Source organism: Nannobrachium achirus (assembly GCF_963921795.1).
Source record: "Nannobrachium achirus genome assembly, chromosome: 17".
NCBI classification, from domain to species: Eukaryota; Metazoa; Chordata; class Actinopteri; order Myctophiformes; family Myctophidae; genus Nannobrachium; species Nannobrachium achirus.
In genome coordinates this window covers 59,845,530-59,868,821 of record NC_137824.1, presented here as the reverse complement: position 1 = coordinate 59,868,821, position 23,292 = coordinate 59,845,530, and the positions used below count along the sequence as shown (strand labels likewise).

The 23,292-nt window shown below is 42.5% G+C and overlaps 1 protein-coding gene across 1 annotated transcript in view; it reads left to right on the top strand.

The window, feature by feature from the left end:
* LOC308302580 (NACHT, LRR and PYD domains-containing protein 3-like) overlaps positions 1–5,197 on the top strand; it is a gene marked incomplete at its 3' end in the record, with an annotated part of 35,603 nt that extends 30,406 nt beyond the window's left edge. Inside the window, exons 8-9 of the mRNA XM_080746836.1 lie at positions 4,677–4,838; positions 5,115–5,197. Of these exons, the coding sequence (XP_080602962.1) occupies positions 4,677–4,838; positions 5,115–5,197 (245 nt within the window). The remainder of the gene's footprint in view (positions 1–4,676; positions 4,839–5,114) is intronic.
* Between the last annotated feature and the right edge of the window lie 18,095 nt (positions 5,198–23,292).

The window sequence follows — 23,292 nt, the reverse complement described above, 5'->3', positions numbered from 1 at the left end:
TTCACTCATTAACATCCTACTGTGAATGAAAATTATCATAATCTTGAGAGTAATTATATCAACAAATACTAAATTTGTTATTTCAAACATTTAAACATTTTGTCAAACACTTTTGAAAACATGAAACGTTGTGAGCTTGTAAACTGTCTATTTTTTAATAGATTAAGCTGTAAGCTAAAAGTACAATATTTGCTTCTGAGATGTAGAGGAAAAGTCAGTTAAAGTAAAATTACCTAAAACATTTACCTACACTAGCCTACACTACTTGCATAAATGTACTTAAATGTAGTTACTTTCCACCAAAGGTTCATTGATAGGCGATAAACTCATTCATAAATACACTGTAGTGTAGATTGTATTCTACATATTGATAGGTGATAAACTCATTAATAAATACACTGTTGATAGACTGTAGTCTACATATTGACAGGTGATAGATTACTCATTCATAAATACAACCCTGGTGTAGTTTTCCAGCAATTACCTTGATAACTATGTGATAGCTAGAGAACTACACCAGGGTGGGGTGATGAGCTATCACCTTGGACTATGATAAGGCCTTTAGACTGTTAGACGGCTGTAGCTCAGGAGGTTGAGCCTCCTGGAAAAAGATCTTCTCAGTCAGAAGTCTCATTCAGGGTCTGATTCGGGAGCCACCCCATTGGCCAGGGCTTTGGAATGATGCAAGGCGGTCCTGTCGCCTCATTCGACGGCCCGCCTGTCGGTCAACCTTCCCCTCTCTGGTTTTCATAACATTGAGAGCTGCCATGTTGGATTTTCCACTGGAGTGCATGCTTATTTAATTCCTATTAAATCACAGAGCGCTTCCAAAAATATAGCTGTTAAATGTTTTATTTGGTTATAATATAAGTTATATATTACATAAAGGTTTCCTGTGTAAATAAGCCGAAAAGCTTACTAGGATTTCCTTTTAGTTGACCTTGTACCAGTGAACGGTTTTCACATAACACTTCAGAAATGGCATTCTAATCGCTTAATTTTAAAGAATTATGCCATCACAATGTATGGTCATGGCAACAGATGGCACCTCCATAATGGTAGTTAACCATTTTAATCTTAAAATGTGTTATCTTAAATAGAGCCTATAGATATAGGCTATTGTCCTTTTCATACATTCTCTCTGTGCGTTTAATAAACTTCATGGGCCAAATAATATCAAAGCAAGAACTATGCTGTAAAAGTTCACAGGTGACATACAATGCTCATTCGCGACCGTCAGGTCGCAGTTACTATCAAAACCTCCACCGTCTGTCGTCTGTCACACGTCACCTCACACTTTTGCCCTACTCATATCTCCACCACTGTTGCCCCGATCCATGCCAAACTTTGCACACACACTCCTTGCCTGCCAAACCACAACCTCCCCCCTCATGTATCACATGCCCCACTTCTAGTGCCACCATCAGGCTGATTTTAGCAAAACACATTTTTGAACACTGCTCCTACAGATTTTGGCCTAAAATCACGCAAATTGGATGGCAAATCACAACCTCCGCCCCTGATTTCTCACATGAAGAATCACGCAAAGCGGTACACAGTACCTCTAAAGTCATCAACATGGATTTCCCATATTCCCTAGCTCCTGATTGGCTACCATTGCCTTCTAAAGTTTGTGTATGTGACGTGACGGTCACTTATCTCCCGATTAGGGAGTCTTACTGATGAACAAAAATAAAGCTTGATTGAGATAAGTAAAATGTAACCACAATCCCATTGCTATTCTTAAAGATCACAATGAGTTGTTCCAACACCCCTCAATATGTCTTATGAAACTAAAAATATTGTGCACGTTGTCAAAGGAATAGACCGATGTTAGTCTGGTGTCTCTTCTCAGACCTGCCTGACATGGTTGATCATAGACAGTATAGATCAGGGGTCTTCAATGTTTCAGGCCAGGGACCCCCAAACTGATGGGGAGATGGAGCAGGGACCCCCTACCTCACAGGGTGGGGATGGGGCAACATATATTGTATATCTATACAATTGTGTTTCAAGTGTATAAACATAGGATGTTATTGTGCATTCAATACTATGACATTAAAATAATAATATATTTACTATATTTATGCTTTTATTAACATGCATGTACAAGTGGCCGTACCTCTGCCATTTATAATCATGGGCCTACCTTATTAACTGAGAACCAATGTCAATACTATCAATCTGTCACTAACAATCTGCAGTGTTGTACCCAAACATGTTCAAAGAACGATCGTTCATGAACACGTTCATATTTTGGGCGAACGTGAACTGAACGTAATTGTTTTCGCTTGATGAACGATATTGTCGAACGCGGTCATTCTGACGCCCGTGAACGGCGTTCGTCGGCCGTTCATGCGGCGGTCCGCGCCTCCGCGGTCGTCTGTCCTCTCCTCTCTCTTTTCATTCACATGCTCCAATAGCACGCACTTCACGCAGCTCCTCGTGAACGTTGATATGCGGTGCTGTCTGCACTGTGAATCTCCTCCTCGTTACGTCTCGCAAGCCTGACTATACTTTGTCGTATGTGTGTTGCACGGCGAAAATAGCTGATCTGCAAGCTCACAACGCGTCGCATCCGCGAGACAACATGATCTTGTAGATCAGCTATTTTAACCAACGCGGAAACATGCTGTGCACCAGGTTTAGAAACGTCTGCCTTCAGCCCTTCACAATAAGGGTGCAGGAAGACTGGGCACTGGGCAGTGGGCACATAAATATTGTGGGCACCTCAATGTTAAGTTGGATGAAATTATTGCTGTGTGTGGTTCTATAAGGGCTGTGTCGATAATTTTGACAAATAATAGCATGCAGCAACGTCTAAACATTTATAGACCTATATATATATATATATATGTTACAGGGTAACTGGGTAACTCAGGGAGACTGTGGTAAGAGCGCTCGTTTTGTAGTTCACCACACACTAATCACCACCAGATGGCGACGCAGCCATTCAATAGTGAAGGCGCTGACGTCACTCGTTTGCGACTCTCTTTCTTTATTTACTAGCCTAGCCTAGCCTAGCCTAGCCTAGCCTAGCTTAGCCATTAGCTCCATTGTAGTCACTTGGACAGGGCGTTTATCGTGGGCTTGCCCAGGCCTTACGGCCTGGGCATAAATATAACGATTGCATTCACCACGGCTTCGTAACTCGCGCGGCGCTCCGCCGGCCGCGCGAGCGCTCGGGGACTCGCCTGCGGCGCTCGGGGGCGAAGAGCAGGACCAAGGTCCGCTGGCCTTCGCGCCGCTTGCAATGTCGTGGACAATCGAGTGGCTCCGCCTGGAGGACGTTGTTGTGGCGACCGCTTGTTCCGCCCTGTGCGGCACGGCAAGCGCTCCGTTTCTCTAATTCTCTGAGACGCAAAAAAACCGTGACATATATATATATATATATATATATATATATATATATATTTTAGCCAAAAGTATATAAAAAAAATATGTTTAAAAAAAGAACGAAAAAGAACTACCCGTATTTTCCGGACTATAAGGCGCACTTAAAAGCCTTTAATTTTCTCAAAAAACTACAGTGCGCCTTATAGTCCAGTGCGCCTTATATATGGATCATTCATTGACATTGACATTCCCTTTAGCACAGCTCCATCTGTTGGATGCATAAGCGTCTATTGTGTGCGCCTTATAGTCAGGTGCGCCTTATATATGAAAACAGTTTGAAAATAGACCATTCATTGACAGTGCGCCTTATAGTCAGGTGCGCCTTATAGTCCAGAAAATACTGTAAGTTAGTTCATTTTGGGGAACCATGAACTTTAGTTCAAAATATAGAATTATGAACTATGAAATGAACTAGTTCACTTTAAAAACGAACTAGTTCAAGTTCAAGTTCAGAACTTATAAAATGAACTCTCCCAACACTGACAATCTGTCAATTGCACAATAATCATGTATTAAGCTATTCAAAAAAACAATTTACATTTTGTCTTTCATTTTTTAAATAAAATAAACATATATATATACAACAATTTCGGGGACCCCCTGCAGTATCCCCGCGGACCCCCTAGTGGTTTGAAGACCCTGGTATAGACAGTATATACACACATGCTTTTTCCGGGCCTGAGGCGCCACTGCCCTGGGGGGTGGAAAACGTGGGCGGGGGGGGGGGGGGGGTCGAAAACCCGAAGAACGAGGGTCCTAATCAATAGCAAAAAAGTCTTTTTGGGGGGTGAACTACTCCTTTAAGTTCGGTTCAGGTCATTTTGACCCGTTTTACATTTTCATTAAAAAAAAAAAAAAAAAAGATAGAAGGTAATTTTTTTTATCCACCTGAAACTCGCTGTACTGGCCTTAAAGATTCTTCTGTGATGAAGATGCAGAAAAAAGTGCACTACACCCATGCTGCACCCTGAACTTAAGGTAGCAGATCTACAAGCTCACAGCGTACGTACTGCTCTGTGAGCTTGTCCAATAGCATCCAGCTGCAGACTCACAGGCCACGTGAGAGTTGATATGTGAGTGCTGCTGTGTGAGGACCGGAAGTCCCCTCCTCTCCTCTCCTCTCCTCTCCTCTCCTCTCCTCTCCTCTCCTCTCCTCTCCTCCAGCCTCAGGTCTTAATGGGTTAATGTAGTAATGCCCCCCTCTAAACTCTATAAACAACACTAATAATATTGATGAGGTTTTAATTAGTTGTGATGTTTTGTCATGTGTTTTCTCACAGATTCCTGTTCACTCTCACTGGATGTGAACACAGCGTACAACGAGCTCTCCCTGTCAGAGGAGGACAGGAAGATGACTAGAACACAACACCAAGGTTACTCTGATCATCCACATAGATTCACCTATTGTCCTCAGGTGTTGAGTAAAGAGAGTCTGTGTGAAGGTGGGAGGTCCTACTGGGAAGTGGAATGGAGTGGAGGGGTCTATATAGCAGTCTGTTATAAAGACACCAACAGACAGGGCGGTGAGTCATTGTTTGGAGACAATAGCAAGTCATGGTGTTTACTTTGCTATGAAGGAAGCTACACGTTCAGACACAACAATGTTGAGACTGCAGTGTCAGTACGTGGTCCCTCCAGAGTGGGGGTGTACCTGGATCACAGTGCAGGGACTCTGTCATTTTACAGTGTTACTGACACCATGACCCTCATCCATACAGTTCACACCACCTTCACACAACCTCTGTATGCAGGGATAGGGGTTGGGTTTGGAGCTACAGCAGAGCTGTGTAAGATGTGGTAGAGAGAGAGAGAGAGAGAGAGAGGGGCAGACGGACGGACGGGGGGGTGAGACAGACAGACAGACAGACAGACAGACAGGGGGGGGGGGAGACAGACAGACAGACAGACAGACAGATGGGGGGGGGGGGGTGAGAAAGACAGACAGACAGACAGACAGACGGGGGGGGGGGGGGGTGAGACAGACAGACAGACAGGGGGGCAGATGGACGGGGGGTGAGACAGACAGACGGGGGGGGGGGGGGGTGAGACAGACAGACAGGGGGTGAGACAGACAGACGGGGGGGGGGGGGGGTGAGACAGACAGACGGGGTGAGACAGACAGACGGGGTGTGAGACAGACAGACAGACGGGGGGGGGGGGGGGGGTGAGACAGACAAACAGACAGATAGGGGGGGGGGGGGGGGGGTTAGGTGCTGCAGAAGTACTCGTACATTTTGGACTTGAGTAAAAGTAGAAATACCACAATGTAGAAATAACTGTTACCAGCGTTCTGAATTCTACTTGTTCAAAAGTATTAGTGTCAAAATATACTCAAGTAGCAAAAGTAAAAGTACTTGTTATGCAGAATGTATTTCAGAAACATATATAATCATGTTATTAAATAAAACTACTATTGTTGCCCGAGTTTATGGTTTGGCCATTCGAAAATAGCAGATCTACTGCAAGCTCACAACGCGGGGCCATTTGACGTGTTGTGAGCTTGTAGATCTGCTATTTATTTATAATTATTATTATTATTTTTTTTATATATATTTTCACTATTTCTGAATAGTTTTGAATGTTTGTAAACACGCCCATATATGGACCAATGCTCTACAGCAGTGGTTCTCAAAGTGTGGTCCAGGGACCCTCAGGATCCCTTGAGGAGGTTCTAAATGGACCTTTAAATGTCTGTAACTCAGAGTGTACAAATGGAACCAAATGGACCCTTACAGGTCTGTAACTCTGAGAGTGTACAAATGCAACCAAAGGACCCTTACGGCTCTGTAACTCTGAGAGTGTACAAATGGCAGTGTAGACCCTTACAGCTCTGTAACTCAGTGTGTACACATGGAACCAAATGGACCCTTACAGCTCTGTAACTCAGTGTGTACACATGGAACCAAATGGACCCTTACAGGTCTGTAACTCTGAGAGTGTACATATGGAACCAAATGGACCCTTACAGGTCTGTAACTCAGAGTGTACAAATGGAACCAAATGGACCCTTACAGGTCTGTAACTCAGAGTGTACAAATGGAACCAAATGGACCCTTACAGCTCTGTAACTCTGAGAGTGTACACATGGAACCAAATGGACCCTTACAGCTCTGTAACTCTGAGAGTGTACACATGGAACCAAATAGACCCTTACAGGTCTGTAACTCTGAGAGTGTACATATGGAACCAAATGGACCCTTACAGGTCTGTAACTCTGAGAGTGTACATATGGAACCAAATGGACCCTTACAGGTCTGTAACTCTGAGAGTGTACATATGGAACCAAATGGACCCTTACAGGTCTGTAACTCTGAGAGTGTACACATGGAACCAAATGGACCCTTACAGCTCTGTAACTCTGAGAGTGTACACATGGAACCAAATGGACCCTTACAGCTCTGTAACTCTGAGAGTGTACACATGGAACCAAATGGACCCTTACAGCTCTGTAACTCTGAGAGTGTACAAATGGAACCAAATGGACCCTTACAGGTCTGTAACTCTGAGAGTGTACAAATGGAACCAAATGGACCCTTTCGGCTCTGTGACTCTGAGAGTGTACACATGGAACCAAATGGACCCTTACGGCTCTTTAACTCAGAGTTACAGAGCCGTTTCCTCAACCAGCTTCAAGGGTTGGCCAATCAGGGTTGTATGCTTGGGGCACGTGGTTTCTGTAGGCTTGGGGCAAGTGGTCTCTGTAGGCTTGGGGCACGTGGTTTGGGGCAATGACGTAGAAATGAAAGCTCTTCCTGAAATCCCAGACTCTCTTCCCAAAACGAAGTGTGTGATAGAGGCTAGCAACGCCAGGCAAGCACTTTGCTGAACTTAGTCCAGTTGTCTGGCACAGAGCCAGACATCTGGACAGCTTTATTGTCTGGAAATGAGTTAAAAAGATAAAAGTTGTTAAAATGTGACAGTGTGAGTATCAGGATGGAATGACAACATTGATGATGTCATAAATGTACACACTGTATTTAATGTACCTGATACTCTCTGCACCTTAAAGGAGTAGTTCACCCCTGAAAATACGAACAAATATTATTGAACTCAATTATGCTTCCCTGTCATTATACCATGTTCAACATGATTATATTTATACCTTAATACCATGTACTATACAACATGATATGTATTATCCTTGTGCCTTAACTAACATCCAGTATCTAACATTTACAATGTAGACATTTAACAGATGCGCTTAATCCATAGTGATTTACAATAAACAAGGACAACACAAGGTAATATGACAAATTCAGACAGTAATCTAGGATCATACTGTAGGTTAACCTAGAAGTATGATTCTATGCTCAAGCATCTCAGGTAAATACTGGATAGATATACTATGTGTAAATATGTATATACATATACATTGTTGTTGTTTTATTGATCTCTCTCCCCACCCCTCCTTCCCTCTACCTTCTTTATGTAAATAAGTAAAACGAGCTTATACAGTTTTACACTGTAAACCTGTGATGTGACAACAGGCCTACAAATGATTCTGATTCTTGTTACAATAGGCCTATTGTCTATACATTGTAATTGATTAGCCTTCAAAACCTGCTGTATTCACAATGCTCTGGGAGCTTTTCTAAGGGTTAAACATCCAATAGAATGTATATTGATGATATGCAGTAAGTGTCCTTTTTTAATATTAAAGTGTTTGTTTTTTGTTTTTAAAATATGTGTTTTAAATATTGTTTTTTAAGGATTGTGAACGATAGGCAAATAACATTAGCATTTTGCTTCTGCCTAATCCTGTTTTTGGTCAACATTTCAATTGCTTGTTTCAAAACACCATCCCGGTTCCAGCAGTGGAAGCCTGTGATTGGCTGAACCGCAGGTAGGGAGCGCTCCGTTGTGTTCCCCTGGACCGTGCGGAGGGGCCGAAAGTCGGGGGCTGAAGATTTACTATTCTGTCCATAACGGCACATAAGTCGGTAACAGCGCTGAGTCTGCTCGTGCTGAAAACAAGCGCTCCGCCCTTGGTCCATTGTTGGAACCGGGATGGTGTTTTGATTCACACATTTCAATTTTGTATGTTTTTCATTCATCTTAAAAAGAACCAACATTTTTAATCATTCATTTTTCATTGTATTTATTTCAGTTTTGAGGGTTTGTCAAAGTGCACTGAGGTTCAGCCTGTGAACTGCTCTGTTTTACCACAAATGTTACCATTTCCTCTCTTTATGTTATACTATTGCTCTGCCCTGTATTACTGAGTTTAAAATAAAACAATTGTCTATGAGAGAATGAGAGCTGAATTCTTCCAGGGAAGTTTTAAAGGTTAAACTTCCTCGCGACCGCAGTTTTCCCGGTGAACCTGAGCGCAACGGTGGGGGCGCGGGAGCCGATGATGGAGAGGCTTTTATAAAATGAGAGGCACTCTTATCTTGCCGTTATCGTAAGAGACTCGTCGTCAATTGCAAGATATTTAAAAGTTATTTGGGGCCATGATAACCTCTTCTTCCCACTACTAGACTTATGTTTGTGTTATTGTTTACAACCACAATTATTCACGTGTGGAAAGATCGTGTTCCACTAGTTTTACTAGTAGGCTAGTGTAGGCTTAGAAGCCTTTTCAGAAGTTAATTTAATGTTTTCCATTTAATGATTTCCTTTATCCTCATCTAATCTTGTGCTAATGCACGCAACTGTTTTTGCCAAGTTTTAAGGCTTAAGGCCTCTCCATACTTCGACAGAACCGAACTTTTCGGTTGAAAAATAAACTTTTTTATTTTTTATCTTTTACGAAAAAAAAGCGTCGGATGTTCATACTTCGCTCCTGTTCGGAGGGTTCGGGGAAAAGCGTACAGTACACCACGCTGCGTGTGGTGTAGGAGGCGGCGAGGCGCATTGTGAGGAGAAAGAGAACAGGAGAGAAGAGAGAGAGAGAGAGAACAACAGCAGCGACGGCGGAGATGGAAAAGTTGGAAGCGGTGGCACGTTGTGGAGGTTATGGAGGAGGAGGAAGACGAGGAGGCAGAGGAGGAGGAGGATTTTGCCTCCTCCGAGCCACTGCAGCTGGATGAACAGCTTTGGGACAGTGTTGTGGCCACTAGCATCACCCGTCTTCTTGTGAACACATACGTGATCCAACCGACCAATCACGTTTGCCGTTTCACCGAACTAGATTTCGGCGAGTCACAACATCTCGTTGTGCAAATTTCAGAGCTATTGTTCGGAGAAAAAGCATTCCAGAACTTTCGAGGAATTTAATTTTATTGTTGAAAAGGACCTTTTGACCGAAAACGGCGGTTTCGGTCAAAGTATGGACAGGCCTTTAGTAGGCTTTTCAGAAGTTAATTTAATGTTTTCCATTTAATTATTTCCTTTATCATCATCTTGCGCTAATGCACGCAACTGTTTTCTCCAGGTTTTAAGGTCTTATTTTATTGTTTCTCATAAGCTTGCAACCCTCCTTGCCCATCGGCCCCCACCGTTGCGCTCAGGTTCAGAGCATTTCAGTTGAACCAGTGCCGGTTCAACTTTCTTGGAACCTTGGTTCGTTCTTGTGAACCGGCTTGCGTTTCCACCAGATTGAACCAGATTGAACCAGATTGAACCAGAGGAACCAAGGCTTTTGTGGTTCCTGTTCGGAACCAACTTTTACGGTTCGGAACCAACTCGGTTCTCGGTGGAAATGCTCACCTCTGGTTCATCCCATAGGTGGGAGTAAGAACTAGAACCGGTTCTTTGCCGGTGGAAAAGGCCCCAGTGAGCAAAACCTCAGCGAACAAAGCCTGATCTTGCATCAGATCGCTATAGCTAGCCTTTAGCCATCCAAGAACCCAACTCTGGTCCACTGACATAAGACATTATGGACCCAGTTTAGTCGGGGGCCGTAAGGATATCTCGTGCTAATCAGTCTAAAAGCACGAAACTTTGCACAGATGTAGCTCAGGGCATGCTCTAATGATTTAGCCAGGGCGGCCGAGTCGGCGACCTTCGGAGTCGCCACAGCGGCAAAATCAAGTTGGGCTCCCATTGACTTTCTATACAGGAGGAAAATACCCAGAAAACCTTTTTTTTCTGGTTATTTAAGTAGGATCTGAGGGGTCTAAGTAGGGGTTTGTCATGATGCTGAATCCATTGCAAGCATTTGTTTTCCACAAAAAACATTCCTTGGGCTAGAAATGGCCTCAGAAAATGATGCATGTATGGGTGAGCATTCATGTTAGTCGGAGGCCTTAGTTTTTTTTTTTCTCGTGCTAATCAGTCTAAAAGCGCCATATTTTGCACAGATGTAGCTCAGGGCATGCTCTAATGATTTAGCTAGGGCGCCCGAGTCGGCGACCAGAAAACACCCCAAAAACTCTGAAAAGTGATGACTCATGACTTTTCATCACTAAACCATCGTTTTCTGAGGCCATTTGTAGCCCAAGGAATGTTTTTTGTGCAAAACAAATGCTTGCAATGGATTCAGCATCATGACAAACCCCTAGTTAGACCCCTCACATCCTACTTAAATACCCAGAAAAAAGGTGTTTTTCTGGGTATTTTCCTCCTGTATAGAAAGTCGATGGGAGCCCAACTTGATTTGGCCGCTGTGGCGACCCCGAAGGTCGCCGACTCGGGCGCCCTAGCTAAATCATTAGAGCATACCCTGGGCTACATCTGTGCAAAATTTCGCGCTTTTAGACTAATTAGCGCGAGATTACCATGTCATCTCCCTTAGGCCCCCGACTAGCTGGAATGTTGGCCAGTTAACCTCACCCATCTAATCTGTATCCCTCAACTGCTTCATGGTACGGCCCCATCGGTGTGTGGACCGCCATGGGTTCTGATTATAGAGTGTAGTTTTTCTTTAGATCCTTCTTTTTAAGCCCCTGATATGCTGCAACCAAACATTGGGACGCACCAAAACCTGTTGAATTGTCTCTCAGATCTGGGTTCTGTTTGGGAGAGTCAACATGTGGCACAGGCCATCTGTAATGAGTTGGAGCAATGTAGAAAGGTCATCTCATTATCTCTTTATTTTCTCTTGATAACACTTGCATTAGTGGTGATTTCAGGCCTTTAGGGTCTGAAATCCCAGACACACCGTTTTGCTTTCATGCAGCTCTTTCACATTGTGTGCTGGGAGGATCACAGTTAACTGGGACCTGAGCACCATTCAGCATAGTAAAGCCCTTTGCACACAGGCGCGTTTAACCGCACGGATAAAACGGACAATATAATTTTTTGAAAAGAAAACAATGATTCTCTATGACCTCATGCACAGCGGCTCCGAATTAGCTGTGCGACGAGTGGCTGCCGCCGTGCGTTTTTTTCTCGATCGAAACCAGTTTGATTTGTGCGTCTTGTCGCATGCGGTAAAAAACTCATCACTCCTTTTATGACTCCGCAGCGCCGATTCCGCACAGCCTTGCACACCAAATCCAATGCGTTTTATTCATGCCGCAAACGAAAAAAACGCAACTGTCCTGTGTGCAAAGGGCTTTAGAATTTCACTAGTACGGGGCATCCGGTGGCCTACTGGTCAAGGCACATACCACATAGGCACCACCACATAGGCATGGTTGCCGCGGCGTAGAGGTCGACGAGGTCTTTGAGCTCTGTCACTGTCTGGTCATAAGACAACAGCAGGCATGTGCACACATAGACATCAAAGGGGGCTTGAGCCCCTGCCTTTTTATCCATCTGTAAAATCACCTGATATGAGACATACTGTACTTCTTTTTTTAAACTGAACTTATGAATTCCAGATGTCTCAGTCATCTTTATCTTGATGCAGTGCTTAATTTGAGGGGGAACATGTTCCCCCACCTCTTTGATTGGATCTGGGACCTTCCCTGTCAATCAAAAATAGTGCTGTTTGGTCATCTATGTTTTCATCCTTCCAAATAGAGACCTTTTTGGCTGCAGCATTTTTATTTACTTTATATTTTCATGTTTTTGTTCAGTTTCTTGTAATGCCTCTGATGTGGTGCTTCATAGGTGACAGTGACACACAATGGACAAGCTATACACAGTACACACACACATACATGGTGACATAGTTTTGTTAACAATGAAAACAATATATTTTTAATACACCAGTTATTCAGAAAAAATTGATAGATAAGATTGTCTACTAGTGTTCTGATGGCCACATATGTTGCTGTTAATGTTATACTAGGTGCATAAATTTAGGTCAAAAAGATTTTTTAAAAAGAAGGGAAAAAAAGAACCCTGCAACAGTTTACAAGGCCCGCAGCCTGTGCACACAGAACCAGGGATCCGGTACCTATTTATTTACAAATTAAGCACACTGTGCAAGAGAAACAGGTTCCCTCTTTGACTTCTCTTTTCACCCACACTACGTATGAGGAACGTTGGAAACCACAAACTTCCTGTCAGCCTTAAAAACAACTGCTTGCTTCTACCTTCCAGCAGCTTTGAATGCAACAGAGATGGTAATTTAATTTAGTTTAGAATTTAAGATTCAGGAAATTCCAAAGTGTACATAAATCATATGCATAGACATTCTTCTTTCACACAGACACACAGCTAAACCCGTGTTGTTTTCTTCTTCTTCTCTCCTCCACACATACGCTTTCAGTCTCACTTCCTTTATACACTACAGACTGGTTTAACCAGTTTTCACATGCACACTCATGCTCCCACGTGAACTCACATGAACTGACACACACACACACACACACACACACACACACACACACACACACACACTGAGTCAGTATGTGTTATTATCAGGATGTCACATGTTACTGTATGATCTTCATCAGTCAGTCATGTTTCCATAAACATATTCAAAAATAGGAAGCGATTTATCAGAAATGCACATTAAGACAAAGGAAATTTAGCCTGTTTCCATTTGCAGGTGTCATTCGAATTAGCGACGGTCACATGAGCCCTAATAGACAGTTGACATGATTTTTATATAGTTAAGACAGTAGGATGGGTCCTAACATGATGATGTAATATCGTGACCTCAAGTGGTCACCTCATGGGCTGAGATGACCTTTATCAGTGGACAGAACACAACAGAGTTGTTGACATGATGGTGTAATCTTGTTGTTGACGGCTCCTGCCGTCACCCCATAGGGATAAAGATTGTTTACTTAAAGACACTTGTCCAGTGTCAAGGCTGTTTAAATAACAATGTTAGAATAACATTTTTTTTTTTTTTGAACACAGAGTGGCAAACAGCACAATTAATAGATGATCTGTTATGTACAGTAGTTTGACCTTTAGACAAAATTGTTACAAAATATTGTATTAATATTATATTAATAATATTAACCAAACTTTTCCAACAACCAGAACGTCATAATTTATTCACATTTATTGGCTGACCCGTTTCCATTCACAAATGTGCATTTCGTTTTTTCGATAAAGCTTCAAAACCCACCTCCAAGTGCATAAATGTTTTGCGGATAATGAAAGTTTAATGCACATTAACAGGCTTCATGGAAACGCTACTATTGACACAGAAACATCCTGGAGGTTAAGGCCCATTCCCACTGGGCCAGATGAACAGATATTTTTTATCTGTATCTTACCATTCACTTGAATGGAGACAGATATTTGTTATCTGTTTATCTGGCCCAGTGGGAATGGGCCTTTAGACTGATTATTCCAGGGCCAGAAAGTCAATTTAATGTGTTATGTTTTTGTTGCTTATCCTCTTTCTCTGTGTCTGCGTCGCACTGAGGAAAGAACACCCATCGAAAACACACACAAGTATGTTTTCTTTTTTTCCCCCCACTGCACAGTGACGTCTAGTCGTCTACATAACAGCAGTGTTTCAGAATGCCAGGCAGCAAGTCAACACATGCTGGTGAGCCACTATCACTGCTGGTTGGCAGTCAATGTGTTCTAGGCTATAAACAACACTATCATTGTACAGTCAATGTGTTCTAGGCTATAAGCTACACTATCATTGTACAGTCAATGTGTTCTAGGCTATAAGCTACACTATCATTGTACAGTCAATGTGTTCTAGGCTATAAGCTACACTATCATTGTACAGTCAATGTGTTCTAGGCTATAAGCTACACTATCATTGTACAGTCAATGTGTTCTAGGCTATAAGCTACACTATCATTGTACAGTCAATGTGTTCTAGGATATAAGCTACTTGTAATCATGCCATGGACCGTTGGTGGGCTGAGATGAATCAGTTACTGGGAAATCTGAGGTCAAGAAAGGTCACAGAAAAGACAGTTTGAATGTCAAGAAGAGAGAAGGTATAATCATTATTAGGAAATGTGGCAGTTTAACTCACTCATACATGTAACACATCACTATAGTATCAGTTAACATGAGTTTAATGTGTGTATTCATTACATGTAACACATCACTATAGTATCAGTTAACATGAGTTTAATGTGTTTATTCATTACATGTAACACATCACTATAGTAGTAGGGTCTCAACCTGAGGTTCTGTGACCATCGTCTGGGAAGGATGGTTTGATGATTGATTTGACCTCTATGGACACTTTATAAAAGATTTAGCTCCCAGGTCCCTCGCAGAAATGCCAGCAAAATGTTTGACAGCTAGGGTAATTTTCAGTCTCATTCACTTACAATACACTACACTATAAAGGCAAAAATGACTCCCAAAAAATCTGCTTTAAGTGGGATGTGAGGAGTAAAAATAGGGGTGTTTAATTATTCTGAATCCATTGGAAGCATTTGTTTTGCATGAAAAACATTCCTTGGACTAAGAACGGCCAACAAATCTATGGTTTAGTGATGAGTCATCAATTTTCACAGTCTTTTGGGGTCCATTCCTTGGGCTTTTGGGGCCCAAGGAATGTTTTCATGCAAAACAAATGCTTCCAATGGATTCAGAGTAATTAAACACCCCTATTTTGACCCCCCACATCCCACTTAAAGCAGATATTTTGGGAGTCATTTTTGCCTTTATAGTGTAGTGTATAGTAAGTGAATGAGACTGAAAATTACCCTAGCTGTCAAACATTTTGCTGGCATTTCTGCGAGGGACATGGGGTCTAAATCTTTTATAAAGGGTCCATAGAGGTCAAATCAATCATCAAACCATCCTTCCCAGAGGATGGTCACAGAACCTCAGGTTGAGACCCTACTATAGTATCAGTTAACATGAGTTTAATGTGTTTATTCATTACATGTAACACATCACTATAGTATCAGTTAACATGAGTTTAATGTGTTTATTCATTACATGTAACACATCACTATAGTATCAGTTAACATGAGTTTAATGTGTTTATTCATTACATGTAACACATCACTATAGTATCAGTTAACATGAGTTTAATGTGTTTATTCATTACAGTACATGTAACACATCACTATAGTATCAGTTAACATGAGTTTAATGTGTTTATTCATTACATGTAACACACCACTATAGTATCAGTTAACATGAGTTTAATGTGTTTATTCATTACATGTAACACATCACTATAGTATCAGTTAACATGAGTTTAATGTGTTTATTCATTACATGTAACACATCACTATAGCATCAGTTAACATGAGTTTAATGTGTTTATTATTCATTACAGTAACACATCACTATAGCATCAGTTAACATGAGTTTAATGTGTTTATTCATTACATGTAAACATCACTATAGCATCAGTTAACATGAGTTTAATGGCATGTGTTTACTCACTCATACATAGGGTGACCGGTGACCAGATCCAAACTGTTCATTTGAGGGACACAGAAGTACCACTTGTGTGGGACAAAGTGGGATTAAATGCGTTAATGTCATATTCGACTATGTGCTTAATACATTATATTGATATTTATCATGTTATTTTAACAGGCTTAAAACATATCTTTATACCATTTCACTTTTGTTTGTCAACAATGCAGCAGCAGATCCTTCTGAACATTGTCTCTATAAAAAATAAAATAAAAAATAAAAAGCATAGCCTACCCTATAACGTATTCACATGCTGCTAGAGCAGTGCTGTGTCCAGTGTGGTCCTGGTCCAGTCTAGCTTGCTGTGAGCTCATGTTAACAGCTTCAGCAACAAGTGCACCTATCAACACCTGCACATTTATTTATTACTGCAGCCTGCCAGTCACAATGTGGGACAGTGTCTCAGTTTGGGACATCTGGTCTCCCTACTAATACAGTACATGTAAACACATCAGTGTGGTATCAGTTAACACGAGTTTAATGTGGAAGGATGGATAAAGTAAGAGCAACAGATCAGTGGTTAGTTATCTGGACCACTGGCATATTTAGAGCAATTTTCAAGGACCCACCCTACCTTTAACTAATCTTATAGTCTCTATATCCCCACCCAACACAGCAGTGGTCCCCAGGTTGATTCTTAGTCAGGATGGTGGTCCCAGTGGTCCCTGCTTCACAATCAGTTGAAAACCCCTGATAATAGGTTGATAATAGAACAGTGAAGTCATGACGTGACTCGCTCATCCCCCGGTTTCACGGAAGTAATTCTCTATGGAGAATAACATTGAGTCATCTTAAATTGTCTCATATAAGCATTGTGGTCCGATATTGTTGGCGAGGTGGCTCTGTATGGTTTATGATAGTCAGTCACTCATAAGTGATAAAGCCTGTTTCTAGCGAAAATGTAACTAATTCGGCGACAGTAACATTAGCGTTTTTTCACCATCAGTTGATTCATATCAATATGAGTCAAACCGCTGAGATCATTTGTTTATAATTGGAACACAGTTCTTATATGACGCGATATGAAAAAGGTCTATGGGAATTCAGAATGGGGGAAGAAAACCGCGAACCAGGTAGGATGTGTAAATTACATCACACTTCACTACTCTATATTGTACATACATGATGGGTTTGTTGCCATTCTCAGCATGCAATCATTATGAGGGTGTGACACCATGCGTTGTGACCTATATAGTAAATGAGCTACTGCTACGCTGTATTCACATGACAATGTGGAAAACAGGCTTAAAAAGGACCGTTACACCACAGGAAGCAGCTGCACTGCAGAGCTCTGACTCATTATAACTGTAGAAAAGGTTCTGTGTAAACTACTCTGCTTAGTTGAAATGTCCATGTCTGTATCATGACTATTATTCTAAACTACTCACTGCTTAGCTTTAAAGTTACAATGGATGTTTATTCTATTCTTATTTAATGACTGCTGGATCATTAATGGTAAGCAAATCATTCCTTTTGTTACTTACAGGATTACTCTGAATAACACTGATTTTCTCTAAATGATATTTATGCATAATAAGGGGCTTAAGACGACTACAACCATCCTGCAAATGTCCTTACTAAATAATTATAACCAGGGTCTAACTAAGCAATCTGCATAAAATACACTCTGGACTAGAAGTTTATTCAAGATGCTGCTTCCCATGCATACAATAGTACACACAGACTCATCCCTTGGTTAGATCACCCTGCATGGTGTAAACGTTGTGGAGGTGTGAACTTGGGTGTTGTTTTGCATCGATGCATGTCTGTGCGTGTGAGAAGCCCGACACTGCCAGAAATAAGATACAGGACGGCGTGAGCCTGTGTGACCGGCAGGGCCGGACACAACCAGTAGTACTAGGATGGCATGAAGACATGTCACAACCAGTAGTACTAGGATGGCATGAAGACATGTCACAACCAGTAGTACTAGAGTGACATGAAGACATGACACAACCAGTAGTACTAGGATGGCATGAAGACATGTCACAACCAGTAGTACTAGAGTGACATGAAGACATGTCACAACCAGTAGTACTAGAGTGGCATGAAGACATGTCACAACCAGTAGTACTAGAGTGGCATGAAGACATGTCACAACCAGTAGTACTAGAGTGGGCATGAAGACATGTCACAACCAGTAGTACTAGAGTGACATGAAGACATGTCACAACCAGTAGTACTAGAGTGGCATGAAGACATGTCACAACCAGTAGTACTAGAGTGGCATGAAGACATGACACAACCAGTAGTACTAGAGTGGCATGAAGACATGTCACAACCAGTAGTACTAGAGTGGCATGAAGAGATGTCACAACCAGTAGTACTAGAGTGGCATGAAGAGATGACACAACCAGTAGTACTAGAGTGGGCATGAAGACATGTCACAACCAGTAGTACTAGAGTGGCATGAAGACATGTCACAACCAGTAGTACTAGAGTGGCATGAAGACATGTCACAACCAGTAGTACTAGAGTGGCATGAAGACATGTCACAACCAGTAGTACTAGAGTGGCATGAAGACATGTCACAACCAGTAGTACTAGAGTGGCATGAAGACATGTCACAACCAGTAGTACTAGAGTGACATGAAGACATGTCACAACCAGTAGTACTAGAGTGGACATGAAGAGATGTCACAACCAGTAGTACTAGAGTGGGCATGAAGACATGTCACAACCAGTAGTACTAGAGTGGACATGAAGAGATGTCACAACCAGTAGTACTAGAGTGGCATGAAGACATGTCACAACCAGTAGTACTAGAGTGGCATGAAGACATGTCACAACCAGTAGTACTAGAGTGGACATGAAGAGATGTCACAACCAGTAGTACTAGAGTGGGCATGAAGACATGTCACAACCAGTAGTACTAGAGTGGACATGAAGAGATGTCACAACCAGTAGTACTAGAGTGGCATGAAGACATGTCACAACCAGTAGTACTAGAGTGGACATGAAGACATGACACAACCAGTAGTACTAGAGTGGCATGAAGACATGTCACAACCAGTAGTACTAGAGTGGACATGAAGACATGACACAGCCAGTAGTACTAGAGTGGACATGAAGACATGACACAACCAGTAGTACTAGGATGGGCATGAAGACATGTCACAACCAGTAGTACTAGAGTGGGCATGAAGACATGTCACAACCAGTAGTACTAGAGTGGCATGAAGACATGTCACAACCAGTAGTACTAGAGTGGCATGAAGACATGACACAACCAGTAGTACTAGAGTGGCATGAAGACATGTCACAACCAGTAGTACTAGAGTGGGCATGAAGACATGTCACAACCAGTAGTACTAGAGTGGCATGAAGACATGTCACAACCAGTAGTACCAGTAAGACTCCCTAATCGGGACCCTATCTCCACAAATAGGCCAAAAGTTTGTTTTACCAATTATCAAGACATACGGGCAGTTGACAGTTTGCTATGGTTACTCATTGAAGTTGAATCTCCATATATGGAGATAACCTACGCATCACACTAAGTCTGACCTCACCAGCCCATATTTGGGCATGAGCAACTTATGTCTCCATATATGGAGATATGATGACATCACACAGTCCTCAGCCGATGATGTGGCGTGATGTCATACAATACACAAACGAGCCCTACAGTATAAAGGGGCAATTCTTGCCAGGAAAGAAGCATTTCTTCGACTCAGACCTTATCGCCAGGGTTGGCTTATAGCAGCTGTCGGTAGGACCATATATGGATTCTGTTAGTGTGGATCTCCTAACAGGGCATCATCTGGGATACAATCCCTTTTATGCCCATATATGGAGATCCCTAACAGAATCCCTTTCATGCCCATATATGGAGATCCCTAACAGAATCCCTTTTATGCCCATATATGGAGATCCCTAACAGCATCCCTTTTATGCCCATATATGGAGATCACTAACAGCTAACAGAATCCCTTTTATGCCCATATATGGAGATCCCTAACAGAATCCCTTTTATGCCCATATATGGAGATCCCTAACAGAATCCCTTTTATGCCCATATATGGAGATCCCTAACAGAATCCCTTTTATGCCCATATATGGAGAATCCCTTTTATGCCCATATATGGAGATCCCTAACAGAATCCCTTTTATGCCCATATATGGAGATCCCTAACAGAATCCCTTGTATGCCCATATATGGAGATCCCTAACAGAATCCCTTTTATGCCCATATATGGAGATCCCTAACAGAATCCCTTTTATGCCCATATATTATGGAGAAATCCCTGCTCTGAGTATCTGACATCAGTGTGATGTCACCTGTTTATGCCCATATATGGAGATCCCTGCTCTGCGTATCTGGTTGCTATGGTAAACAGTTGGTTGCTAGGGTAAAAAAACATGGTTGCTATGGTAAACAGTTGGTTGCTAGGGTAAACAGTTGGTTGCTAGGGTAAAACCATGGTTGCTAAGGTGGTTGCTAACGTACACTAACAGACCAGCAACAACAGACTGTTGCCACAGCAACGTACACAAAGGTTTGTGTACACATGTGGTGTGATGTCATACTGATGCGGAGATATGAGCAGGGCAAAGGTGTGACGTGTGACGTGTGACCGACGGACGGACGGACGGACGGACGGACGGACGGACGGACGGCCGGTGGAGGTTTTCATAGTAAACTGCTCCCTGACGGTCGCAATAAGCGACCGTTGGTCGCTTATCTCCACAAATAGGCCAAAAGTTTGTTTTACCAATCATCAAGACATACGGGCAGTTGACAGTTTGCCATGGTTACTCATTGAAGTTGAATCTCCATATATGGAGATAACCTACGCATCACACTAAGTCTGACCTCACCAGCCCATATTTGGGCATGAGCAACTTATGTCTCCATATATGGAGATATGATGACATCACACAGTCCTCAGCCGATGATGTGGCGTGATGTCATACAATACACAAACGAGCCCTACAGTATAAAGGGGCAATTCTTGCCAGGAAAGAAGCATTTCTTCGACTCAGACCTTATCGCCAGGGTTGGCTTATAGCAGCTGTCGGTAGGACCATATATGGATTCTGTTAGTGTGGATCTCCTAACAGGGCATCATCTGGGATACAATCCCTTTTATGCCCATATATGGAGATCCCTAACAGAATCCCTTTCATGCCCATATATGGAGATCCCTAACAGAATCCCTTTTATGCCCATATATGGAGATCCCTAACAGCATCCCTTTTATGCCCATATATGGAGATCACTAACAGCTAACAGAATCCCTTTTATGCCCATATATGGAGATCCCTAACAGAATCCCTTTTATGCCCATATATGGAGATCCCTAACAGAATCCCTTTTATGCCCATATATGGAGATCCCTAACAGAATCCCTTTTATGCCCATATATGGAGATCCCTAACAGAATCCCTTTTATGCCCATATATGGAGATCCCTAACAGAATCCCTTGTATGCCCATATATGGAGATCCCTAACAGAATCCCTTTTATGCCCATATATGGAGATCCCTAACAGAATCCCTTTTATGCCCATATATTATGGAGAAATCCCTGCTCTGAGTATCTGACATCAGTGTGATGTCACCTGTTTATGCCCATATATGGAGATCCCTGCTCTGCGTATCTGGTTGCTATGGTAAACAGTTGGTTGCTAGGGTAAAAAAACATGGTTGCTATGGTAAACAGTTGGTTGCTAGGGTAAACAGTTGGTTGCTAGGGTAAAACCATGGTTGCTAAGGTGGTTGCTAACGTACACTAACAGACCAGCAACAACAGACTGTTGCCACAGCAACGTACACAAAGGTTTGTGTACACATGTGGTGTGATGTCATACTGATGCGGAGATATGAACAGGGCAAAGGTGTGACGTGTGACCGACGGACGGACGGACGGACGGACGGACGGACGGACGGCCGGTGGAGGTTTTCATAGTAAACTGCTCCCTGACGGTCGCAATAAGCGACCGTTGGTCGCTTATCTCCACAAATAGGCCAAAAGTTTGTTTTACCAATCATCAAGACATACGGGCTGTTGACAGTTTGCCATGGTTACTCATTGAAGTTGAATCTCCATATATGGAGATAACCTACCTCACCAGCCCATATTTGGGCATGAGCAACTTATGTCTCCATATATGGAGATATGATGACATCACACAGTCCTCAGCCGATGATGTGGCGTGATGTCATACAATACACAAACGAGCCCTACAGTATAAAGGGGCAATTCTTGCCAGGAAAGAAGCATTTCTTCGACTCAGACCTTATCGCCAGGGTTGGCTTATAGCAGCTGTCGGTAGGACCATATATGGATTCTGTTAGTGTGGATCTCCTAACAGGGCATCATCTGGGATACAATCCCTTCTATGCCCATATATGGAGATCCCTAACAGAATCCCTTTCATGCCCATATATGGAGATCCCTAACAGAATCCCTTTTATGCCCATATATGGAGATCCCTAACAACATCCCTTTTATGCCCATATATGGAGATCCCTAACAGAATCCCTTTTATGCCCATATATGGAGATCCCTAACAGAATCCCTTTTATGCCCATATATGGAGATCCCTAACAGAATCCCTTTTATGCCCATAAATGGAGATCCCTAACAGAATCCCTTTTATGCCCATATATGGAGATCCCTAACAGAATCCCTTTTATGCCCATATATGGAGATCCCTAACAGAATCCCTTGTATGCCCATATATGGAGATCCCTAACAGAATCCCTTTTATGTCCATATATGGAGATCCCTAACAGAATCCCTTTTATGCCCATATATTATGGAGAAATCCCTGCTCTGAGTATCTGACATCAGTGTGATGTCACCTGTTTATGCCCATATATGGAGATCCCTGCTCTGCGTATCTGGTTGCTATGGTAAACAGTTGGTTGCTAGGGTAAAAAAACATGGTTGCTATGGTAAACAGTTGGTTGCTAGGGTAAACAGTTGGTTGCTAGGGTAAAACCATGGTTGCTAAGGTGGTTGCTAACGTACACTAACAGACCAGCAACAACAGACTGTTGCCACAGCAACATACACAAAGGTTTGTGTACACATGTGGTGTGATGTCATACTGAAGATATATGACATCACACCGTACACAAACAAAGGTGTGACGTGTGACCGACGGACGGACGGACGGACGGACGGACGGCCGGCCGGTGGAGGTTTTCATAGTAAACTGCTCCCTGACGGTCGCAACTAGAGTGGCATGAAGACATGTCACAACCAGTAGTACTAGAGTGGCATGAAGACATGTCACA